The sequence below is a fragment of the Musa acuminata genome, chromosome BXJ3-1, assembly GCF_036884655.1.
Source record: "Musa acuminata AAA Group cultivar baxijiao chromosome BXJ3-1, Cavendish_Baxijiao_AAA, whole genome shotgun sequence".
NCBI classification, from domain to species: Eukaryota; Viridiplantae; Streptophyta; class Magnoliopsida; order Zingiberales; family Musaceae; genus Musa; species Musa acuminata.
This window is the reverse complement of record NC_088349.1, coordinates 18,923,981-18,949,087: the sequence shown is the minus strand read 5'-3', so window position 1 is coordinate 18,949,087 and position 25,107 is coordinate 18,923,981. Positions and strand designations below refer to the sequence as shown.

Below are 25,107 nucleotides of genomic sequence, written 5' to 3'. Positions count from 1 at the left end.
TCGTCATCAATTTTCCTCATTATATCTTTATTGTTGACGCATTGTGGGTATTATTTTTTATTTCTCTATAATCTATTCTTCTTCTCGTTAAAATTATACAATCTATTTTTTTGAAAAATACTCGTAAATTGAGAAAATTTTACAAAAGAATTATTACTTAAAAAAAAAAAATAAATGTCAACTTCTTCCCGATTTGGCATACTTCGTAATAACATGGGTATTTCATTCCTCTCCTTGTTGGGACAACTACATGCTTCCACAAATATTACTATCATCTCTGATGGTCACTATTCCTATATCTTCATTAACCATAACACCACCCTCATTATTCTAGTTAGTAACACCACTATATCAATAAATATGAAAGTCATCGACACAGCAGTAATATAGAATATATATAGTGACAATTGAGGTTTTGTTGTGACTATTAGTGGGAGGTATTATATGTTTTGTTATTTGGTGTTTGGGTGAATTTCCTAGAAAATATTTAGTATGTGCCATCATCGTCAACAGCATGCAAGATGACAGAGGTGTAAAAGGTAAAAAAATCTTGACTAGTAGCAGCAATTTTCCAACACACGACAGAATCAGAGGTAATTGACTCAAGAAGCTGATGAATAAAATTTATATTATCTTAAACCATATCATCTAATTTTTCACTCATAGTAAAAATTGACAACTAAAATAAGATAATCTTTTTTACTCACTAAAGACAATCTGAAGCATCATCACAGCACATCTTGCTACCACAGAATTTCTCAAGTACATCAGTATTTCATGGTCCATCTCACTTGGATTCTTTCAGTGGGAAGAACTCAGAAGAGAACGAAAAAAAAAAAAAAAAAATCCACATCATATAGCAAAGAAATGAGATGGAAATAGTGAAATAGCCATAGATGAACTGAACACTAGCTTTCGATAATCAGCGGTAGTATGCCATATGCCGAGATGATCTAAAAGGAGATGAATCAAAAGGAGAGGGCGTACTTGATCTGGCAACAGCGCTGATAGGTTTGATGGGTTCCTTTTTTGGGAGTTTTGACTCTGATCGAAGCCATGACTCAACAACTGATAGCAAGTTGCTGGCACTTTTCAGTTCAATGATGTCTGAAAGTTTTCCTGACCTCTTCAAATCACCATCTTGGATGTATGCCACATGCGTTGCCCATGTTTCCAGTCCATCAAAAATATGGGTTGCATAAACAATGATAACTCCTCTCTACAACAAGATTGTAGTACATCAGAAAATGAAAACAAGTGAAAAAGAAGAATGACCAATGCAAGTTGTTGTTTGGATAACCATGCCTGTTCACATTCTTCCGTGAAGAACTCGAGGAGATCCATTCTTGTGACAACATCTAAATCAACTGTAACCTCATCAAGCAGAAGAACCTGTATTCCTTTCAGATCTTAAGAAGCAATATTATGGCTATGAATAAGATTTAACATCAAATTGATTTATATAATCCTTATCACTAATTCGATTTTCTTATAAAACAATCACAGAACCTGAAAGTTTGCATGGCTAAGTCATGTAATCAACAAGGAAATTGCTAAGCGAAGGAGTGAAATGACTAACACCTATGCTGATGATTCTTAGCATATGACTGTTTTAGAGAGTGATGGCTCATATTTGGCTAATTCTGCCTCTGCAGGGTATGGTTTCATCATCAGAAATGAAACCAATGCTTCCATTTTTGGAGGCCCCTGCAAAGCATCCAATGAAGCAATGGCCCAGGGTATTGCTCTTTTGGAGGGGATAAACGAGGCATTGTGTTGCAACATCTCCAGAATTTTGATTCCACTAGACGCCTAACAAATCTTTGACTTTGCCAAAGGCTCATGGTTTCTTCAGGCTATAATATTTAATATTAGAGCTATGCAACCTTTTCTCCATAGTGTCTTTTTGCCACCTGCCTAGAGAACTCAATGGCATTGCTTATAGGTTCACGATCTGTGGTTGGTCCCAAGGATTTTCCTTCAGATGTAATGCAGCATATCTGGATGCTTTTTCTTGTTGATTCCTTGATACAATAGCTCTTTATCGTTTGTTTAAAAAAAAAGGAAATTGCTATTTCATAGTTCACTGGTCAAAGAACAGAAAATTAAGGCCTATTCAATAAAAAATTTGCATTTGATCTCCTCTCTGCCCAAAAGTATTTAAGAGCGGATGTGCTGCAGAACAGTATAAAAAATAGTATAGATTTCTAAATCATGTTAAGCAAAAAATCTTCGACTAATTCACTTATTACCACATAAGCCATATAACTATAAGCCTGGTGATATCTATGGCATGCACTATCACTTGCAGATTATTAGTAGTAAAGAAATTAACCTTATATGGGTAGAGAAGACCCATACATATCTGGACACGGCGGCGTTGTCCATCAGAAACTTTATGCATCCTCCACTGCAGATTGATATCAAGAAGATCAATCAACTTCTCTCTCCTGGCAGGATCAATCCCTTCAACTGTTCAAGAAAAAAGTAATGGCAAAAGAATAATTTATATTTTCATTTGTTCTAACAATCAGCAGAATTCGCACTAAAAAGGGAAAACTACATATATTAAGATATATGAAATGACATCAGCAAAGAAATATATATGTATATATATATTAATGACACTAAAAGGGAAGGTGAATTAATGCAATAGCGTTTTTAACTGATTTTAAAACTCAATCAATAAATTAACATCTTTCAGAAACTTGATTGATCAAGTTAAAGTTGCAAGCAAAGAGAATAAAACTAGGTCACAAATAAAGGACAAGTAAACTAGGTCACAAACTTTGCTCAGGAATAGATGCCCCATCAACCAAGCCTGAGTGGGGTATTTATAGGACCCAAAATGCTTCAAGAATAGAGCCAAAAATTCAAATCCAAAATTTCGAGGTACGGATGATACTATCGCCGGCACTGGGCGATACTGCCGTCGTAACCAAGCTACAAATATCGACTTTGGCAGTCCTATTGTAGCCTAGGCGGTACTACCACTGACATAAGCAGTACCACTGACGGAAACATTGACAAAACATAAATAGTATTTGTCAGCTGACTCAGGCGATACTACCGCTTGGGCTTAATGGTACCACTGCCCAGGCCTAGTTTAGACCACCTGTTTGACCTTCTAATAGGCCTAATTCAGCTTTGATTCAAGCCCAATGGTTTTCTTGACAAGTTAGCATAATTTCGACCAAGGTTCTTAATTTCGAGCTTTACTCGGTACGGGCATACCGAGCTGTACGCCAAGGTATACCGCTCGAAACGTATAAATATATATATGTATATGTATATATATATATGTATATGTATATATATATATATATATATATATATATATATATATATACACACATATATATGTATAAATATAATATTAAAAAAAGAAAGCGTACACTGCCTCGACGACGTTGTCTCCTTTTCTTCTCCTCGTTGTGTCAGATAAGGAGAAGAACGTGATCTTCTCCTCATCTGCGGCATTTGTCGAAGACGTTGAATATCGCAGTCGTCTTCGGCCTTCGGCGCGACGTAAAGAAGAGAAGAACGCAATCTTCTCCTCATCTGCGACGTTTGACGAAGACGTCGAAGGCCGCAAATGCCTCCGACCTTCGGCGCGACACGACTAGGAGAAGAATGCAATCTTCTCCTCATCTGTGGCATTTGGCAAAGACGTCGAAGGTCGCAAACGTCTCCGACCTTTGGCGAAGAACGCGATGAAGGCCGTAGGCGTCTCTGGCCTTCGGCGAAGGATGTGGTGAAGAAGTCGAGCAATTGCCTCTCCATTACCTCCTGGATCGGGATCATCGAGGGAGGGCAACGCCGGATCGAAAAGCATTGAGGTTCTCCCCCCTCTTCTTCGAACGCCTTCTCCCTCTTCTCCCTCGACACTTCTGTTAGAACCCTTGCGAATTCTAAGCTTGGGGTTGATCTCTTTAGGGGATCGGCCTCCTTGGAACTCTATAGGGGTTCCTTCCTCCAGGTTACTGCTCAAAGGTTGCTAAAAAGATTCATCTATTCCTTGCAAAAGATGATGAATACATGACTATTTATAGGGCTTATAAACCCCAACTCCCAACAAGATTCCTACTCAAGACTCCTACTTCTGACTAACTCCTAATAGGACTCCTACTCAAGACTCCTACTTCTAACTAACTCCTAATGTTTCTCTAAGAAGCAACCTTCAAACTAATTCTATCCTTAACCGACCTTTTCACCTCTTTAATAAGGGTCGGCTAGGTAGGTTTTACATGAATGTGTTAGAACCCTTACAGATTCTAAGCTTAGGGTTGATCTCTTTAGGGGATCGGCCTCCTTGGAACTCTATAGGGGTTCCTTCCTCCAAGTTGCTGCTCAAAGGCTGCTAAAAAGATTCATTTATTTCTTGTCAAAAGAGGATGAATACATGACTATTTATAAGGCTTCTAAACCCTAACTCATAATAGGACTCCTACTCAATTATGACTCATACTCAAGACTCCTAATAGGACTCGTACTCAAATCTCATACTTCTAACCAACTCCTAATGCTTCTCCAAGAAGAAACCTCCAAACTAATCCTATTCTTAGCCGGCCTCTTCACCTCTTTAATAAGGGTCGGCTAGGTAGGTTTTACATGAATGCCCATTTCAATTAGGACTCTCCTAGCTAGAGTCCTAATAGACTCGCCCTCTTAAAACCAGCCTTGTCCTCGAGGTTGACGATCCATGAATTCTGGGAATTTGATCTTCAAGTCATCATATTTCTCCTAAGTGGCATCTTCTGCCGGTAGGTTCACCCACTGTATTAGCACTTCAGTAGTGGGTCATCGTCATTGAGTCACGATCCGTCGATCAATAATAACACTCGGTTGGGTTTGGAGTTCTCCTTGGGTAGTCATATTTGGTAGATGGCTTTAGGTTGTCTCGTTTTGTCCCAGCTTGAGCTTTAAACACGACACATGAAAGACTGGATAGATTCGGGAGCTAGCAAGTAAGTTCAATCTGTATGCTACTGCTCCGATGCCCTCCAAAATTTGGTAAGGACCATAGAACCGAGGTGAAAGCTTCATAGATGCTCTTAGTCTGGATTGATGTTTGCTTGTATGGCTGGAGCCGTAGGAAGACCCAATCTCCTACTGAAAATTCTCTTTCGCCTTTGTGTTGATCATATTGTTGTTTCATTCTTGCTTAAGCTGCAGTGAGATTATCTTTTAGCAACTTCAACATTTTGTCTCTGTCCTGTAGTTCCCTATCTACTTGTTCTACTTTAGAGGTGCCCAACACATATTTTGGGATCACAAGGGGAGGTCGACCATACATAGCCTTATAGGGAGTATATTTTGTGGATGAATGGTAAGTTGTATTATACCACCACTTGGCCTAGGGAAGCCACTTTGTCCACTTTTTTGGCCGGTCACTGGTGAAGCATCTGAGGTATGTCTCCAAGCACCTGTTTACCACTTCAGTCCGACCGTCGATTTGTGGGTGATACGCCGTACTCATTTTCAATTTAGTGCCCTGCATCTGGATTAACTCTATCCCAAATCTGCTCGTGAAGACCCTATCACGATCACTTACAATAGATCTCGGCATCCCATGCAATTTTACAATATTCTCCATAAAGATTCGAGCTATACTAGAAGCGGTGTAGGGATTACGAACAATGCAAAAGTGAGCATACTTTGTAAGGCGATCCATCACGACAAAAATTGTACCTTTTTCCTTGTGATAAGGGAAGCCCTTCGATGAAGTCCATTTGATATATCAGTCCATATTGAGTCCGAGACGGGTAAAGGTTGTAGCTTTCCGAGCCACGCCTCGCGGCTAGTCCAATGTCCGAGTCGCATCTCAGCTAGTCTAACGCCCGAGCCACGCCTCGCGGCTAGTCCAATGCCCGAGTCGCATCTTGGCCAAATCCAACGCCCGAGCTACGCCTCGCGGCCAATCTAATGCCCGAGTTGCATCTCAGCCAGTCCAATGCCCAAGCCACACCTCGCGGCCAGTCTAATGCCTGAGTCGCATCTCGGCCAAATCCAACGCCCGAGCCACGCTTCGTTGCTAGTCAAATGCCCAAGCTAACTTAAGTTTCGGAGCGGTCGAGTCGGAAAATCCCCCTCCCGACCTTGACCTATGTGCAGGAGCTCAGTGATGGAGAAGCATGCCACTTGCCAAGAGAGAAGACCGCGCTCAGGGGACGAGGCTCAAACCCGACCCGACCCGACACTCGCCCTCACCACTCGAGCATTCGCGTGGGCGACCTTGTGCATCCGGGACTGGACCGAGCCGTGCTGACACCTCGACCACGGTGTAAAGGTTCACCAACAATCGGGTAGCCGCGAAAGCGCATCTGCAACAACATTCTCATCCTCTTTTTGTAAATTATTTCATAATCATATCCAAGAAGCTTTGTTACCCATTTTTATTGCTCGGGGGAAGATATCTTCTGCTCTAAGAAACATTTTAGGCTTTTATGGTTGATCTTGATTTGAAAGCGTCGTCCGATCAAGTACGGTCTCCATTTGGTCATTGCATGCATAATCGCGAGCATCTCCTTGTCGTAAATAGTCATCCTGAGATGGGAAGGAGATAATGCCTTATTGGTACAAGCGAGGGGGCGACCATCTTGCATTAGTACAACACCAATTCCGACTCCGGAGGCATCGACTTCAATAACAAAAGTCTTGCCGAAGTTGGTTAGTGCTAGTACGAGCGTTGTCGTCATTGCGGCTTTAAGTTCGTCGAAGGCGGTGGTGGCTTTGTCCGACCATTGGAAAGCATCTTTTTTCAGCAAGGAAGTAAGGGGTGCACTGATCTTTCCATAGTTTTTCACGAACTTGTGGTAGTTGTCTGTTAAACCGAGAAAGCCACGTAGCGATTTTATGTTCCTCGGGGTCGGTCAGTTCTGCATTGCTTCAATTTTAGAGGGGTCCACCGCCACACCTTCCTCTGATATGATATGCCCAAGATATTCCACCTTCTTGTCACGGACTTGTTAGTTTTGCCTAAGTCGTGCGGCACCCTTGCGTGTCCGTCCGCAAAGGTCAGCCTCCTCGAAGCTTTAATTTTAGAGGGGTCCACCGCTACACCTTCCTCTGATATGATATGCCCAAGATATTCCACCTTCTTGTCACGGACTTGCTAGTTTTGCCTAAGTCGTGCGGCACCCTTGCGTGTCCGTCCGCAAAGGTCAGCCTCCTCGAAGCCTCCCATGGTCTCTTAAGACCCACAAAAGAGAAAACGGGTTAGAGAAAACGTCTCACTCGGGATCCACAAGCAAACATTTCCGAAAACACTTCATAGACAATGCAAATTACAAATAGACTTTACAAGCTCTGAACAGTTACACAACAAAGGGTCAAAATGGTCCATTATAGACTGAAAATCTCTCACAAGTGTCCACATGACACAACCTTTATTTACAAGCCTAAAACGACCACCAAACTCAACTAAAATGGGACTATTAAGCCTTCGGCCGTCCCTCTACATGCTGTGCAAAGCATGAACATACCAAAAGACACGGACATACATAAGCATTACATCAAACATCCTGTTTAGAAGTTTGTTCGTGACATTCTGTTGAAGAAAGCTGCACTTCGATTTTTTGACAAAAAGAACATGTTCTCTTCTCGCAAAATCGTCAAAACAAGTCGTAAGTGCTGAAAATGACTTTCAAGAGAAGGGCTGCAAATAAGGATATCGTCGAAGAAAACCAGCACAAACTTACAAAGATAATTCCGGAAAATATCATTCATAAGGCTCTAGAGGGTGGAGGGAGCATTAGTGAGACCAAAGAGCATTACCAAAAATTCGTAGTGGTCGTTGTATGTTCAAAAGGCGGTTTTCGATATGTCTTCTTCGCACACTCCTATTTGATGATACCCGGATCGAAGGTCCAGCTTTGTGAAGACTCGTGGTCCTTTTAATTCATCAAGCAATTAATCTGCTACTGGAATAAGGTATTTGTCCTTGAAGGTTATGCCATTGAGAGCTCGGTAATCAACGGACATTCGCCATGTTCCGTCCTTCTTTCGTACGAGGAGCACCGGTGAAGAGTAGGGACTGCAACTTAGCCGAATAACTCTTGTTTCAAGCATCTCTTTTGCAATCCTTTCTATTTCATCCTTCTGGAGATGTGGATATCGATATGGCCGAGTATTTGCTGGAGGTTTGCCCGGAAGAATCGGTATACAATGATCATGCCGACGGGTAGGAGGTAGGTTGCGTTGTTCATCAAATATATCTGAAAATTGGGCAAGCAAAGGAAGTAGGTTTGGATCTTCAAATTCTATTGGCTTTCCCTTAGTTTGCTGCTCAAGTTGTACCAAAAAGCCGCTACATGCTTTGTGCAAAACCTTCTCCATTTGTTGTGTGCAAATCGTCGTTACGTCGCCCCCACGTTTCTCGTGCAATATCACATGTTTCCCCTTACTGTAAAATTTCATAATTAGTTTCACAAAGTTCTAGGAAACATCACCTAATGTCGTCAGCCATTCGATGCCAAGCACGGCCTCATAATCATCAAGAGGGAGGAGGAAGAAATCTGCAGTTATCTCTTGGTCCTATAACAATAGTTTCACCTGCGGGCACCTATGATCACACTTCAAAATTCGTCCGTCGGCGACCTTAACGTTAAACCTACTGCAATTCTCGATAGGTAAGGCCATCCGGACAGCACCTTTGCTGTTCACGACCTTAGCTGGAATTGCCTAAGGCGTGAGGCACCCTTGCGGCCAAGACGCGAACTTAGCTTGTGTTGCCTAAGTCGCGCTTCGCCCTTGCGATATTGCTCAGCAAAGATCAGCCCACTTGCAACCTCTCGCAGGTCCCGAAGGACCTGTAAAAGAGAAAGTTGATTAGTTTGAAAGAACGAGCGACGGACAAGTCCCGAAGTCTTGCAAAAAGGGGAAGCTTTATAAGCAATTCAGCGAGCACCTTGCATGCACAAGAGAAAAGAGAGAGAGAGAGGGAAAACAACGGCTTTAGAAGGTTGAACGAACAGCTGCAAGCCCACAAACAGTTGCTCATCGAGTCCCGGGCGCGACAACAAGTTCCCGTCAAGGCAACGTGCGAACTTGCGAAGGAGTATTTAACGCGCAGTACTATACCAAAGCACCATACCAAAGCACCATCCAGCCCTGTGCCACCCGGGGGATTCCAAGGGGTTGAGATGGCTGACGTTTTGGTGAGCGGAGGCGGATTCCAGAAATCAGCCCGCGACACACGAAAACGGAGCAGTTTTGGGGCTGTTTTGCTCGATTCGGTGAGCGGTCGCTTTGTAACGTTGCAGCTTGTTTGAACTTCCATTTTACAAGCAAAATGACCCAAAACCAAGACAAAACATGCTGTCAAGCAGTTGTACATGTAGGTGTGAGCGACGAACGGTTCGTTGAACGGAGTTGTTGCGAGTGCGTGACGACCGTTCGTGACATTCTCCCCCACTTAAACTGTCGACGCCCTCGTCGACGCTTGTTGGTAGTTGTTGATGATTGCTTCTTCATGTCGTAGGGCTTCTTTAGGCTCCCAACTGCCTTTATCTCGGGGAAGCTTTCGCCACTTCACCAAGTACTCTGTCTGCTTAGCTCCATTGGGTAGCTTTATCTTATGGTTCGTCAGAATGGTTTCAACTCGCTTCTCGTAGGAGGCAGTGGTGGGAGGTAGCTAAGTTGGAACACTTCGGGAAGTATCTTGTGGATCCGAGTGGTAGGCTTTTAGGTTGTTGGCGTGAAGAACGTTGTGAATTTTGAACCACGCCGGCAGTTGCAACTTGTAGGAGACGTTGCCTACCCTGCTGATAATTGGGAAGGGCCCTTCGTTTGCGCACCAATCCTATGTGGATTTTGTTCCTGAAGAATTGGAGTGATGCTGGTTGGAGTTTTACCAACACCAAATCGCCGACCTTGAACTCTTGCGGTCACCTTCCCAAGTCTGCCCACTTCTTCATTCTCCTTGCCGCCTTCTCCAAGTAAGCCCGTGCAATATCTGCATTTCGGTGCCACTCCTTTGCGAAGTGGTAAGCTGACGGACTACTCCCAATATACCCAATTGCCATGGTGTAAGGAGTTGACGGTTGTTGTCCTGTAATAATCTCAAAGGGGCTCTTGTTGGACACAAAGCTCCGCTACAAGTTGTAGGAAAATTGGGCAACGTCCAACAACTTCACCCAATCTCATTGGTTGGCACTCACGTAGTGCCGAAGATATTGCTCCAAGAGTGAGTTTATCCTTTCAGTCTGGCCATCCGTCTGGGGGTGGAGGCTTGTAGAGAAGTATAACTTTAACCCCAACAATTTGAATAGCTCGATCCAGAATCGTCCTAGGAACCGAGCGTCTCGATTACTAATGATATTGTGCGGGACTCCCCAATACTTCACCACATCCTTCATCATCAGCTTGGTCGCCTCTTCTGCTGTACAGTGTAGGGGCGCAGCAATGAAAGTTGCATACTTTGAAAACCGATCGACCACCACGAGAATCGATTCGAGTCTCCCTACAAGTGGCAAGCTTGATATGAAATCCAAGGAAATGCTCTCCCATGGCCTTTCTGGTACGGGCAATGGCTCCAAAAGTCCCACCGGCTTCCGCTACTCCACCTTGTCTTGTTGGCAAGTAAGGCATGTTCGAACATATTCCCCCACATCAGTCCCCATCTTTGGCCAGTAGAAGGCCCTCTCCACGAGAGCCAACGTTCTGTGAATGCTTGGGTGTCCAGCCCAAAGGGAATCATGACACTCTCTTAAGAGTTCACGCCTCAAATTGTCTACTCGGGGAACATAAACCCTATTCCCTTTTGTGTAAACGAGTCCCTCCTGGACCCAAAATAGTCGTGTCTTGCCTTCTTTGATGAGCTGCATTAGGATAACTGCCTGGGGGTCACTATATAGTCCATCCTTGATCCTGGAAAGGAAGTTGGAGTGCAATTGACTTGCTTGGCCTCCGCCCTCCAATTGTGCAACATTCACGCGCTCCACTTTCCGACTCAATGCATCGGCCACGACATTTGCCTTCCCAGGCTTATACTCCATTGCCATATCAAATTCAGCCAAGAAATCCTGCCATCGTGCTTGTTTTAGGGAAAGTTTCTTCTGTGTTTGGAAATAACTCAGAGCGATGTTGTTTGTCCTCAGCACAAATCGCGATTCGAGAAGGTAGTGTTAACAAACTCGTAGACAGTGCATCACCGTTGTCATCTCCTTCTCATGCACTGGATATTGCCGCTCGATTTCGTTGAGCTTGCGGCTCTCGTAGGCCACCGGATGACCCTCCTGCATGAGTACTCCCCCAATAGCGAAGTCCGAAGCATCTGTATGGACTTTAAAAGGCTCCCCATAGTCTGGCAATTTGAGCACTGGTTCTTCCATAACAGCAACCTTCAGATCTTGGAATGCTATTTCACATTTGTCAGACCACTTCCAAGGCTGCTCCTTCTTCAGTAACTCCGTCAGTGGAGTTGCACGCTTCGAGTACCCTGCTATGAAGAGTCGATAGTAGTTGACGAAACCAAGGAAGGATCTCAACTCTGGCACCTTCTTTAGAGTTCACCATTCCGCAACCGCTTGCACTTTTGATTTGTCCATGCGAATGGAACCATCCCCGATTCGATGCCCCAAGAATAAGATCTCCGTTTGGGCGAAGTAGCATTTCTCCCTTTTTACGAACAAAGTGTTCTCCTTGAGAACCTTGAAAATTGTCCGAAGGTGCTGAACATGCTCCTTGAGCGTTTGGCTGTATACGACGATATCGTCTAAGTAGACGACCACGAACTTATCCAAATATTCGAATAGTTGGTTCATGAGAGTGCAGAATGTGGCCGGAGCGTTGGTTAAGCCAAAAGGCATCACCAAGAACTCAAACGCTCCATACCTGGCCACACAGGTAGTCTTCGTTTCGTCGCCTTCAGCAATGCGCACCTACCAATACCCCGATCGAAGGTCGAGTTTTGAGAAATACTTAACTTTGCCCAACTGGTCGAACAAGTCCGCGATAAGCGGGATGGGATACTTGTTCTTCACTATCACTTTGTTAAGGGCTCGGTAATCGACGCATAGTCGGAGGCTCCCATCTTGTTTCTTCTGGAAGAGAACTGAAGCTCCGAAAGGTGCTTTAGAGCTGCGGATGAGACCACCGCTTAGCAGTTCACCTAACTGCTTTCTGAGTTCTGCCAACTCTAGCGGAGACATGCGGTAGGGTGGTCTCGCTGGATGTTTCACTCTTGGCTCCAGCTCGATGCTGTGATCCAGGCCTCTGCATGCTGGAAGAGTCTTCGACAACTTGGGTGGCATAACGTCATTGAACTCTTTCAGGACGTTCGCCACCACAACAGGTTCTTGAATGGCCTTCTCGTCGAGTGGCTCTAGCTTCATAGCAGCCACGAATGTTAATTCACATTTTCACACCCCTTTCTTCAGTTGTAATGCCAACATGTGTTGGGGCTCCTTGGTTCCTCTCCGAGAGACAGGAACCACGCAGGGGTCGTCACCTCCCATCATACACAGGGAATTCAAGAACGGCATTGGCACCAACTTCGCCGCGTGCATAAACTCCATTCCAAGAATCACTTGGAAGTCATCCAGTGGCACTGCCATCATGTTGGTGTTCCCACTCCATGTCCCGATTTTGATGGGAACTTCCTTCGCCAACCCGGAGATTCGCCTGGCCTCCGAGTTCACCACTTTCATTCGGCTTGAGCTCTTCTCCAAGATCAACCCAAGTCGCTGTGCTTCTCGATCGACTATGAAGTTGTGGGTAGCGCCCGTGTCCACCATTGCACGGGTCGTTTGGCCATTTAGCTTGACGTCCACATACATTAGCTCACTACTTCCTGCTTTTTGTAGCTTTGTCTTCATGTTCTCCCCCACTTGACCCCGCATGGCATTCAACAAACGCATTGCTCCCATCCGGGGTCCTTGCGACTCCTCGTCGTCGCTGCTGGATTCAAAACTGCTCGAACTAAGAGCGACAGCTTTGCCCTTGTCCGATCGGGGGGGGGGGGGGGGGTGGGTGGATGGAAGCCGTCAAAGCATTAAGTGCCTATTTTTGTGGGCACTCCCTCACCATGTGCGGTCCTCCGCACAAGAAGCATCCTCCAGGTTTTGAGGCATTGCCTTTCGGGTTTGGCCCTTTGTGGGAACTCTTCTTCTTTTGTTCGCCCCCGAGCTCCTTCCCTCGAGAATGTTTTGGAGGGCAATTGCCTAAAGATTGTTTCCTTCTCCTTGGGTCTTCAGAGGAAACAAAGTCGGTGAGCCTTTCTGCAGCAGCAATTGCCCCGACCACATCGGTGACATTCCTTCGATTTAGTTCCTGTTGAGCCCATGGCTTCAAACCATCGAGGAAGTTGAACAACTTGTCCTTCTCGGACATGTCCTGTATGTCCAGCATTAGTGCAGAAAATTGTTTCACATATTCTCGAATGGTGGTACTCTGGCGGAGTTGTCTCAACTTCCTTCTTGCGACGAACTCTGTGTTCTTCGGTAGGAACTGAGTTCTCAACTCCCGCTTCAAGTCCTCCCATGTGTCAACCCGACACCGACCTTGTTGGATCTCCTCCCAACGGGTTCGCCACCAAAGTTTTGCATCTCCGTTCAAATACATTGTTGCTATAGAAACTTTGGTATCTTCAGAATCGGGCCTCGTAGCTCGAAAGTATTGTTCCATGTCGAATAGAAAGTTCTCGAGCTCTTTGGCATCTCTGGCCCGTCCTTATCCATGAGGCTCGGGTGCCCTCAAATTTTATGGTGGTGCAACGCGGGTGTTGCTTCCTCTCGCATTTAGTACTCTAGTGAGCATAATCACCCTTGAAGTGAGTTCCGCCACAACTTCCTATAGGTCTTGCATGGAGTCTTTGGTGTCATCTGACAGTAGGTTGACTAGGGCCTCGACCTTGTCGATCCTGGGCTCCACTTCCTCTTGCGAGCTCTCTACCCCGACAAGCAATTCAGCGAGCACCTTGTGTGCACAAGAGAAAAGAGAGAGAGAAGGAATACAAGGGCTTTAGAAGGTTGAACGAACAGCTGCAAGCCCACAAACAGCTGCTCACCGAGTCCCGGGCGCGACAACAAGTTCCCGTCAAGGTAACATGTGAACTTGCGACGGAGTGTTCAACGCCCGGTACTATACCGAAGCCCCATCCAGCCCTGTGCCACCCGGGGGGTTCCAAGGGGTTGAGATGGTTGACGTTTTGGTGAGCGGAGGCGGATTCCAGAAATCAGCCCGCGGCACACGAAAACGGAGCAGTTTTGGGCTGTTTTGGGGCTGTTTTGCTCGGTTCGGTGAACGGTCGCTTTGTAACGTTGCAGCTTGTTCGAACTTACATTTTTACAAGCAAAATGACCCAAAACCAAGACAAAACATGCTGTCAAGCAGCTGTACATGTAGGTGTGAGCGACGAACAATTCGTTGAACGGAGTTGTTGCGAGTGCGCGACGACCGTTCGTGACACGGTGTCAATAAGAACGATGATAGGTTGTTGCTTCAGAAGTCCACCCATTTTCATCATTTGCAGGTTCGCGTAACCGGCAAGGGCATGCTTCGTAATATCAACCAGCTGCTGTTCTTCATTCGCGACCTCTTCCTCATGTTCCTGGACCTCCTCCTCCATGTCTTCAAGAGGTTTAATCAGTAGGAGGCGGCCCCTTTTGCAGCAATGATCGTGGTTCCATGGCTCGTCGCAATGCCAACAAAAACCCTTTCTAATCAGTCACATAGTTCTTATCTTGTCAATTTTTTTTGGCAACGAATGACGGCTGGTAGCAGAAGGAGGTTGATATGTCGCGGGCCTAGGAGAGGTTCTCATCCTCCGAGCATCTTAGTTGAGTCATTCTTCTTGTATTCGGGCTAAAGAAATTGCAGCTGTCACAGTACGGGGTTGTCGCGCCTTAACCTCCCCTTTTATCTCTAGCTTGAGTCCTTCGATGAATGTTCCTAACAATTGATGGCCAGTCCAATCATAAGCAAGGTAGGATAGCTTCTCAAACCTGGTTTGGTACTCTTGAATCGTAGAGGTGTGTCGAATCTTTGCGAGTTAGCCATCGATATTTTCGTACTCCGTAGGTCCGAAACGATTCAGCAGTGTGTTCTTAAATTGATTCCACGTCGGAGCCCCATGATTGTATTCCAGCCAATTGTACCATTGAATAGCATCTCCTTCAAGGTGGATGATAGCAATTTCCACCATAGCATCATTCGATGTTCGGTAGTAGCGAAAGTAACGTTCGGCACGCGAAATCCACCCCGCTTGGTCTCCTTCTTCTTATCGTGGGAAGTCCACCCTCATGCGTGGCTGAAGCATGTCCGAGGGTTGTCCCTCCTTCTCTCGAGGCCTCTCTGAACTCTCTCCTCGCTGAAATTTGGTTGGACTCGACGGTTGTCCAATTCTGAATTCTACAAACAAAGCGCGCAATTTGTCCTCTAAGCGCGATTCAATCCGAGATTCCAATACTTCAAATTTGGCATCAATTGGATCTTGAGAAGCCATAGCATATACCTGTAGATCAGAGATGTCCCTGTCTTTTTTCTGTTGACGGGTTAATGGCACGGGGTGGTGGAAGGTTCGGAAAAATTGAGGATCACGGAAAGGTACTGCAGTAGGTTTTTACGTCTAAAGTGTAGCAGTTTGGACGTAAAAGGTCAGTGGTTTATATTGAGAATTTTTTGACGAAACCAAAGGGAAATCCACTATTATGAAGTGTCAAGGCTATCGTAAAAATTTTGTAGAGATTTGGATAGAAAAAACACAGTAGCAAGATCAAACAAACTGTGCTATACAGCTAGAATTCTGCAGTGCATCTTTCATCATAGAGATGAAAACTTTACGACGAAAAGTTTATGTAGCAATATAGGAACAATTTTTTTGGATTTTTGAATAAGGATAACTAAATTGCAGCAGCAGTAAGGTAGGAAACCAGAACCTATTGCAATTCACGGGGAGATCAAAGGATGATCGACGGTGGTGGAGATGATGGCGGAATTCGGCGATGATCTTTTAAGCAATTGTGGGAATTGCTTTGGGCGGTTGTGGAGGGCTGATGGATGGCTGTGGAAGGGTAGCGAGACACCAAGAACGCTGCTCTAATACCAAGTTTTAGAACCCTTACGGATTCTAAGTTTAGGGTTGATCTCTTTAGGGGATCGGCCTCCTTGGAACTCTATAGGGGTTCCCTCCTCTAGGTTGCTGCTCAAAGGCTACTAAAAAGATTCATCTATTCTTTGCAAAAGAGGATGAATACATGACTATTTATAGGGCTTCTAAACCCCAACTCCTAATAGGACTCCTACTCAAAACTCTTACTTCTAACTAACTCCTAATAGGACTCCTACTCAAGACTCCTACTTCTAACCAACTCCTAATGCTTCTCTAAGAAGCAACCTCCAAACTAATCCTATACTTAGCCGGCCTCTTCACCTCTTTAATAGGGATCGGCTAGGTAGGTTTTACATGAATGCCCCTTTCAATGAAACTCAATTAGGACTCTCCTAGCTAAAGTCCTAACAACTTCTTCTTCCCTTGCTGCAACCAGGCTGCAACCAGGTTGTCCCTCGATGCTTCTTCTTCCCTCGCCGCAGTCAGGCTGATACCACCCTGTAATGGGCAGTCTGTGTACCGATCTGTTAGCGAACTGGTACGTACTGCTCAGTACGAGCGGTATCATTCGAAATTAAAATCCTTGGTTTCGACTAAATACCAATTCAAATTGACCCATAATGACCTCAATCAAGACTTCGATAAATCAACTACACATACAAAACATTTATGAAGCTTTCAACACATTGTACACTATTCCGGCATGTTGTCTAATCTTCCAGCATTTCATCCGAACCTCCGACACATCGCCTTTTCTTTTAGCACATCGCCCATTATATCGGTATGTCGATTTTTTCACGATATCCAATCTTCTGGTGCAACATCCGATCCTTCCAACACGATGCCCAAACCTTTAGCACGAATTTAATTTTTGGCATGTTGACCAATCCTCCGGCTCAACATCCAATTTTTGACATGATAATTTTCCGACGCAACATTTAACTCTCTTTCTCAAAAGTTGGCCCTTCGATGATCCGAGTCTATGATCGAAGTATTTCCTGCGTCATTTATCTCAAAAGCAAATTAGTTCAATAAACTCATCAATTAGTTTCATCATCAGAATCCAAGATTCAACATATACATATATCACTTCTGTAGGCAATTACTATGGTGGTCAACTTAGCATAAATTTTCTATAATTTAAAAATATTTACGTAATAGTACACACAAATTCCTAAAGATTTGGAAAAGCACAATGCTAACAAGTACGTAACTGTTTATCTCTCATTATACAAATTCCCATTTAGTATCATACCTCCAAAAATCATGTGCTCGGCAGAAAAATCACCCTGGAGTGGAATATCTCCCTGGGTAAATAACAGGAAAACTTTGAGTGAGATAATCTATCCTCTTAAACCAAACTATTTTTATAAATTTATTAATCCATGCCTATATGTCAGTTTGTATAGGGTTTAGCAAATATTGTTACAGATGATCTGTTACTTTATCATTCTACTAACTTGAATTTTGTGTCACATGTCCAAGTATTTATATATCAGGGACTTCGATAAGATGTTTACCATCTAACAAGATACTTAAGTTGTTAATTGCTAGAGCCATCCAGACTGCATATGTCAAATACCAGAAGTTTCCAAGTTAAATTTAGATAATATAAGCTTAATTAACTAGAATGCTACATAAAAAATTTCCCTGTTTCTAATTGATAAGGGTCTCTGATTAAAATAAATTATGGGAATAATGTCATAAGGTTAAAAGACATAAAAAACAATCATGATATTCCAATATTCTTCTGTTTGATGATATCAAGAAAGATTATGAACTCACAGCAGATCCAACAGTTTTGCTCCATGAGCCCCCTAGATAAGCAAGATCACCACTGCAGACAAGCCGTGTATCATGAAATGCAGAAGCATTAAGAACACGCACTACATCCCTTCCTCCAACCATGTGCTTTCCCGCCAAAATCTTCAAAAGTGTAGTTTTACCTGCAGAAGTATGAAAGAAATATGAGGTTGGTAAACACCAGCCACTACTAACAGTTGGATGACCTCTTGATTAGCATGCATATCGAGAAAGTGCATAGGATATTATGATACACTTCATGCATCGCACTCAACGACTCAAAATTGGGAAGGACTAAAATGGTATAGTTGAATTTTCTTTCTTAAACACTCACCAATGGGTCCATTATGCTCCTAAAGTTACAGATAAATTGCTGATAAAAAAATTCCTATCATATGAAAACTCTATTGTTCACTTACAGTTATGGTTGAACACTAATCTCAATCGCTTTGACTTTCTCATCAACCACCTCAATGCACATACAGTAATAATAAAGCACAGATATTAAAGTTGGTTCATCATAAATTTGCACTTGTTGAGGCTGATGTAAAGCTTGTCACAGAGCACTTTCAACACTACTCTAGAAGTACTCGAGGTGTTCTTTCTGTCTTATGTCAGCAAAGTATACCACCATAAATTTTGTTTATTAATTAATTTAATTCACGAGTCACATGAAGATTCTAAGATCATGACAAATGAGGATATAAGCAATCTTACAACTGGTGCTTTTGTTTGACAAACTCGGATCTATATATTGCATGATGAGAAAGTAACAGAATTGATACTTCCTGACAGCTTAACCTACACAAGCTATTCCTTTCAATCAAATTATTGGAATGGAGGCATCCGTGTTGTCACATTAATTAATCACAATGTTCTCAATAAGGACTTATGTAAAGTGCTATTCACGGCACTTAATTCTCTAAATAAAATGGCAAATGATTAAAGTTTCAAAAATACAGACCAACTGTTTCAAAGTTCACTCTTTCAAATATCTTTAGTGAGATTGTTTCTTTAGCATTTGGTCTAAGATCACCTTTCAGCTGGTTTTTAATGGATCATTTAATTAACGACTCATCATCAGATAAATAAATCCACCTTGTATGCTTTCCAGTTAAAGAAATATTCTCAGCTCATATGAGGAGATTATGTTTCTAATAGCAAATTTTGGAGGGCAGGAAGTGCCTAAGGCTTCAGCATCATGTTCTTTCTGCTTGTTTCAATGTAACAGCAGAGCAATTTCAGGCTGTATTAAGCAGTTATAGAAACCTCCTCAAGTGGCAGAGTTTAGAATTTTTCATACATTAGCAGTTCATCAAAAACCTTGAAAGACAAATCTAAAAAAGAGAAATCAAAGTGCAAAAGCAAATATGGTCTTTGTTCCTCCCATAGAAAATCACTGATCACCTGCCTAAGGCATTCGGTCCTTAAATAAGTTGAAACCGAGAATTTAAACAAGTAGAAATGTTAGTAGAAACATGATTGTTCTTAGGTTTAGATTTCCACTTCTAGAACGAGAACAACCAAAAAATTTCTCAGAATGTTCGAACTCAGATTGGTGGAGACTGGAGGCTTTGATCACTAGAAATCTTGATTGGCCCTCAGTTGATGTAATTCTTGTTCTCTCTTTCACTCCTGCTCATCCTCCATGTCTCCTACCTTTCTTCTAGTTCCCTCTATTTTTTAACTTTTAAATTCAGAAAAGCACAATTCAACTTTTTTTTTTTTATCAAACGTAAGTAATACATTTTTTTCCATATTGTAACAGTGAATTTGAATTTGATAATTGTATCGATTATCGACCCAAACAAGATGCATAGTAAATCCAATTTTTATAATCCCATTTCTCAATTGCACGTACTACTGGACCTAATGGTGACCAGTCGCTTCAAACCATCATAGCATATAACAATGACGAATTCAATTCAATCAATTGATTATATAGGATGATCAACCGAATTTCTCTTTTACAATAAAGTTTCGGAAATAACTGAGTCTAAATTCCAAGAATAGGCGCTCGATTTACCTCATCAAAAAGGGATCATCAAAACGAATGGAGCGAGAATCCTGCATATCTATAGTAACAAACAACAAGAAGAACAAAAAAGACGCGAAACCTTGAGGTATAATTTTAGGGTTCAAAGGGTAAAAGAGAAGGTGGGGGAGGGAAGAATCACCGGATCCATTGGCACCAACGAGGAGGCATCGAGATCCGGGAGAGACGTCGAGGTTAAACCTGGTGAAAAGAGGCGGCAGGCCCTCATAGGCGAAGTTGAGGCTCGACACCTCTATGCCACCGCCCTCCATCTCCTCCACGCGACTGACTTCCTTGCCGACAGAGAGAAGGAAAACTACACCCGCGACTGCCTCGGACAAACGCACAGCAAAACACACTTTTTGCTCCGTGTGTGTTCGGTTTTGTACCCTTCAAAACCGGAAAATTCAATATGGTCACATCGTGGCCCCACCCCACACCAGATGGTGGTAACCACCATCCCTATCAAGATGACCTAAGGTCGATTTGGATTACCGGGAAGGAGGAGTGGGGGCCATTCTCGATGTAAGCAATGATGTAATCTGGCTCGAGTTCGATCCAATCGACACCATTAATAGCACATTAATCAAAAGGTGCAAATTATGTTGTTCCCCCTTTTTAATTACACAAATTACACCAATTGAGGAGGTAATAAAAAAATAATTAAAATTTTTCTTCTTCTTTTAAAAAAGACTTTCATTAATATCAGTATAAAAAAAGATTGGACTTCTAGTCAGAATCAACGTCCAAAAACAAGGAGACACATTTCGATGGTAGGCTACTTAATCAGAAACAAGCGAGCAAGATTCCATTTCTCGGAAGTCAAGTCAACCGAGGATAACGAAAATTAATGGACTTATTATTCAACTTCATATTACTAGTGAACTCCATTGGCGGTGGTAAAAAATTCTAAATTGTTGAAGGACGCCAAAAAGACAAACTCGACGCTCGTACCATTTGGGCCTGATGGCGATCGGACGGCCCAGAACATGCAGGTAAATGGACCCCACTCGAGAGAGAAGGAGAAAACAAAGGGGGAAGTTTTGGTTCCGGTGGCCGTCGCTGGATTGCGTGCGTAGCTGTACACAAGGGTGAGTGCGCGGAGAACTTCTTGCACCTCCCGTGTCGCCTCCTCATTCCTCCATTTTCTGTCGATTTCCTTCGTTGATTCCCAAGAATCGAATCCTTCTGATTTCTCATCGCGGTACTGTCGGCTTCACGAATGATGTTTTCTCCGAATCCCTCTCATTCCTGAATAAAAGCATCGGTTTTGCCCTTTCATGTTAACCCTTGTGCCGAATTCGCCTCTGGGTCAGACTGTTTTGGGCTCCTCTTATTTGTTTAGCCGACGAGGAGTTGAAGTTGTGTTGTTCTTGGATTTGGTTTCGCTGATGTTCGAAGAAGATTATAGCTTGGTGAATTTCTTGCGTTCTTCCCGGCCGATAGATCAAGATCTCGAGCTCTTGTTGCCTTGGTGGGTGGATTGAGTTCCAGAAAAGGGTGTTGTGGATTTAGATGGATGTGCGTGGAGTGGACGCTGATATCTGCGATGGAATCAAGCCGTCAGCTGTTCCGGATACCAAGGACGAGGGACTTTCTGATGAGGAGGGGGAGGACAGGGAGACGGACTCTCTTCTAACGTCATCGTCTGTGAATGGAGGCTTAGAAGGAAAGCAGCAGAAGAGTTCGAGGAGGAAAGTCCAGTGGAATGATCGCAATGGCAACAAGCTCGTCGAAGTGCTGGAATTCGAGCCAAGGTTAGAGATCCTCTCATATTCATTTCCTCTTAACACTTCATGATCCTTGTTGTTCCTACCTTATTACTGTGCCTTCGTGATAGCTTTATATGCATGCCTAAAGGATCTAGCAAATTTGGTTTGCTTGATCAAAGCCTTCTATCTCATCCATCTCATTGTATTTGGTTGAACAAGCATATCCTATATGTACATGAGATTCTCTTGTACGACATTTTCCCTTATAATTCTGTCCTTGCTGAGATGTCAATTAAACTAAAATTCTCTTTGCTACACATGCATATATGACTTCTTATGATAAACTTATTGTATGTAATGCATCGAAACTTCTTTCTCAGACACTCATGACTTGTTTGAAACATAAAATTGCAGGCTTATATTTTCTTGATCTTATTTCTGAAAACATTTTCAGTTTGAAACATTCAATGAGCTCTTTAAATATAAGTCAAAGCATAAATCATCTTCTGTATTTGTTTCTGGATAATGGATAATTTTCCTCCTTTTGTGAGCTGTATATCTCACCGTAAAATTAATTGACTGGCCATCAAAGATGAGTTATTAAAAGAAGAACAAGGAGAAAAGGAAATGGAATAAATAACACAAGAAACAGGAAACTTTCCACTTCAGATACATCTGCTACGAGTCCAAAAGAAAGGATAGACCTAATGAAGAATCATTCCAAAAAACAATACATAATACATTCCAAAGAAGAAATTAAAATTGATCAAAACTATGAACATGATAAACGACATCCCTTCATCAACTTGGATCTGTTGCTGGATGATCGTCGCTTCATCAATAACAATAGGATGATCACTTGCACCACCTGCAAAAGAATAATGTCATAGCCTTAGAATTAAAGTGGCTTCTAGGAGAAGAATTTTAGTTCCCAATAAAAGGCAAACTCCTTATTTTGTTAGTTAAAAATTCTGGAAATCTCCCACCTTCGGATATGCAACCTGTTTAATAATCAATATTTTTTTGTACTTCTGCAACAATAGTATCAATCAGCAGTAGCTCTCCATCTTTTTTATAATTTGAAGACATAGTAACACACTCTTCAGCTTGTTCATTAATTAGAAGTCAGAGACAGCATCCTCTCAATTATCTGCTGACATTGGGCTCTCTCTTATTCTGACTTGATGCATTATGTAATCGAAAATAGGATGTCTTGATTGTATTGGTAGCATATTTTGATAATTTTTTCCTTCCATTAGTCCTGAATTTTACATTTCTTGTAGAGATTTATGAAAAAGAACACTTTTGGCTATCCGTCTGTTCTGAATTGCTTCTGTTTGTTTTATTTTCTTGTCCACAGTGATTCAAGCGACTCAGAGGATGAGTATGGGGATTCTTGTAACTGTAATATAATGTAGAACTCTTGCATATATGTGTCATAATAATTGGCGATCTACTGTTGTCACAGCTCCAGCAACAATATCTCGACTATGGAGAAGCTGATTACTTGTTGCTTTCGATTGTGCTATTGCCTGGGTTCCTGATGGTCTCAATCATGAAGTAATAGCATCATTCCTCTCAAGGTGATTCCTTTTGTATTCCTACATGGAAGATTCTTAAGTTAAGAGCCCTTTTGTCATCACATTCATATTAATAGGTGATTTGAATTTATCATTTGGTCTTGTGAATGCACTGGTGACTGAGATTGGATGAACAGTAGGAACAGGAAAATGATAGCTGGGGTTGTGTATGTTTGAAGAACTAAAAAATGGTGACATACAAGTCTTTTTAATATAAATCACGTCTTTACATTACATGGTAGCAATTCATATAACTTAGAACAACTTCATTTGCACAAGCCATCGTATGTGAATTTATTTAGATAGCCTGATTATGATTATCACAATGCTTAGGTAGTTTGTTTTATTTATCTGCTTCGATAAGTTGTTAGTATGCATGTCAATGGAAGAATGAAGGTTATGGTGTTGTTGATTGAGTGGGCCTACGAGGGTCTATTCCCTCTGTAAAAGTTACCTGTTAGAGGTAGAGTATTGAGTTTTGGCTCCATTGCATGCTTCAGAAAATTCATCTTGGAAATAGTTGAAGAACTAGCAAATCTGTGCTGAGAAATATGCAAGTAACCAAAACATTGTAATTGTAGGAAGGTGCACATCTCTGATTGATTTAGTCCCTGACAATTTGTAGCTGTGGCAGATTTGTGCCCCATTAGGTTGCAACTATGTTATACTAGCAATTATGTCCGACACAGTTGTACTGCCGACTAACTTTTCATGTCCTTTTCCCATACTGTTCCTGAAAACCAAGTTATATGTAGTACCAAATACTAAAGGAATAAGGGCATGAAGAAGACAATCTCATAGAAGATTTTGTAGTATGGTGACAGATCACCTGTATCCTCATTCATGTTATCGATGACCCAAGGTCATCTAGCATTTTATGGTCAAACCAAGAAACCTTAAGAGGCGTAGGGAAAGTCATCTTCTACACTTGCCATGGCTGCTACAGTTGCCAAATTACACTTGATTTGATTTGCTTTTTTGATCTATAACACAAAAAGTCCACAAAGAATCTTGGCAACTTAATTAGTCAACTTCAAATTCTACAGTGCTTTTGTTCTTTATAATTACACACTGGCTCACAAGGCAGTATTCTTTTTGTCATTTTCTTCTTGACTGTCATACATGAGATGTGCCATTTATATGCTCATAATTCAATGCAACTAATTTAATACCACGAGCTCAAAGTTGAGATGAAATGATTAGGCATTTAGGATGAGCATGATGGTCCAGCTTATTTCGCAGCATTGATAGAGTAGCTTAAATTTAAGCTTGATCATATTGAAATTTCATACAAAAATTTAATGGTTATGAAAGTCTAAAGTCAAGCACTCCACAAACCATTGTTAACCAACTCATCAACTGAGTTAATGATCATCAAAATCCTATTGGAACTTGATAATATGGGAAATAATGTCCCACCTAATGCAGGATGATTAGGTATGGCTCCTCACTGGAAGGAGAATCATTTGCTAGGCTTTCTAAGGCCTACAGTACTACTAGAGGTATCATGTGGAGAAAAGGAAGGCTTCGAAGTGAGAAATTTAGTAGCGGATGGTTCATGTCCCACGTGCATCAAGGAACAGGTCGTCTGCTTAGTGCCCCCATTGACAGTGACCATTAGGTATGTTTTAACTTTTAGCATCAATTGAAAAAACAATATTAGTAGTGAGGGGGCGTCACTTGATCCATCGCATCAGGTAGATATCATCCATCTATAAGATGGTGGGTCCATTTCCATCAATTTAGTCATAACTTGAGGTTGTCGATGTGCACCCATCTCGACCAACTAACAATCTTATTCGATGCTCGAATTAGATAGAACATCCTAAAATGAAAGAGAAACAGAGAAGAGTGAAGTATAATATAGAGGAGAGTTTCCCCTAATGCCTTGGTTGGGAAAAGGTTAGCATTTAGTTGTCCCTCCTC

The 25,107-nt window shown here is 42.4% G+C and overlaps 2 protein-coding genes across 3 annotated transcripts; one reads left to right on the top strand and one right to left on the bottom strand.

Moving 5' to 3' along the window:
• Positions 1-611: 611 nt before the first annotated feature.
• LOC103992008 (ABC transporter I family member 19) lies at positions 612-20,259 on the bottom strand. The gene is made up of 6 exons (XM_009411560.3): positions 20,032-20,259; positions 17,837-17,997; positions 17,307-17,358; positions 2,336-2,472; positions 1,306-1,392; positions 612-1,219 (listed from the first exon to the last, which is right to left on the bottom strand). The coding sequence occupies exons 1-6, from the start codon at positions 20,159-20,161 to the stop codon at positions 923-925; spliced, it is 864 nt and encodes a 287-aa protein (XP_009409835.2). The 5' UTR covers positions 20,162-20,259; the 3' UTR covers positions 612-922.
• A 672-nt stretch (positions 20,260-20,931) lies between these two features.
• On the top strand, positions 20,932-24,749 carry LOC103992007 (uncharacterized). Of its 2 annotated transcripts, XM_065135752.1 has the most exons (4): positions 20,932-21,646; positions 22,962-22,985; positions 23,070-23,184; positions 24,610-24,749. In XM_065135752.1, the coding sequence occupies exons 1-3, from the start codon at positions 21,405-21,407 to the stop codon at positions 23,143-23,145; spliced, it is 342 nt and encodes a 113-aa protein (XP_064991824.1). In that variant the 5' UTR covers positions 20,932-21,404; the 3' UTR covers positions 23,146-23,184; positions 24,610-24,749. The 2 variants fall into 2 exon arrangements, with proteins under 2 accessions (XP_064991824.1, XP_009409833.1); XM_009411558.3 differs by lacking the exon at positions 24,610-24,749 and having other exon boundaries at positions 23,070-23,275.
• Positions 24,750-25,107: the final 358 nt, after the last annotated feature.

Excerpts from the sequence above, each read along its gene's own strand:
- LOC103992008 (XM_009411560.3), bottom strand. The coding sequence starts at position 20,161 with ATGGAGGGCGGTGGCATAGAGGTGTCGAGCCTCAACTTCGCCTATGAG. Across the intron at positions 17,998-20,031 it reads CGTTGGTGCCAATGGATCCG|GTAAAACTACACTTTTGAAG; the intron begins GTGATTCTTCCC and ends ATACTTCTGCAG. Across the intron at positions 17,359-17,836 it reads GCAAAACTGTTGGATCTGCT|GGAGATATTCCACTCCAGGG; the intron begins GTGAGTTCATAA and ends TTATTTACCCAG.
- LOC103992007 (XM_065135752.1), top strand. The coding sequence starts at position 21,405 with ATGGATGTGCGTGGAGTGGACGCTGATATCTGCGATGGAATCAAGCCG. Across the intron at positions 21,647-22,961 it reads GTGCTGGAATTCGAGCCAAG|TGATTCAAGCGACTCAGAGG; the intron begins GTTAGAGATCCT and ends TCTTGTCCACAG. Across the intron at positions 22,986-23,069 it reads TCAAGCGACTCAGAGGATGA|CTCCAGCAACAATATCTCGA; the intron begins GTATGGGGATTC and ends CTGTTGTCACAG.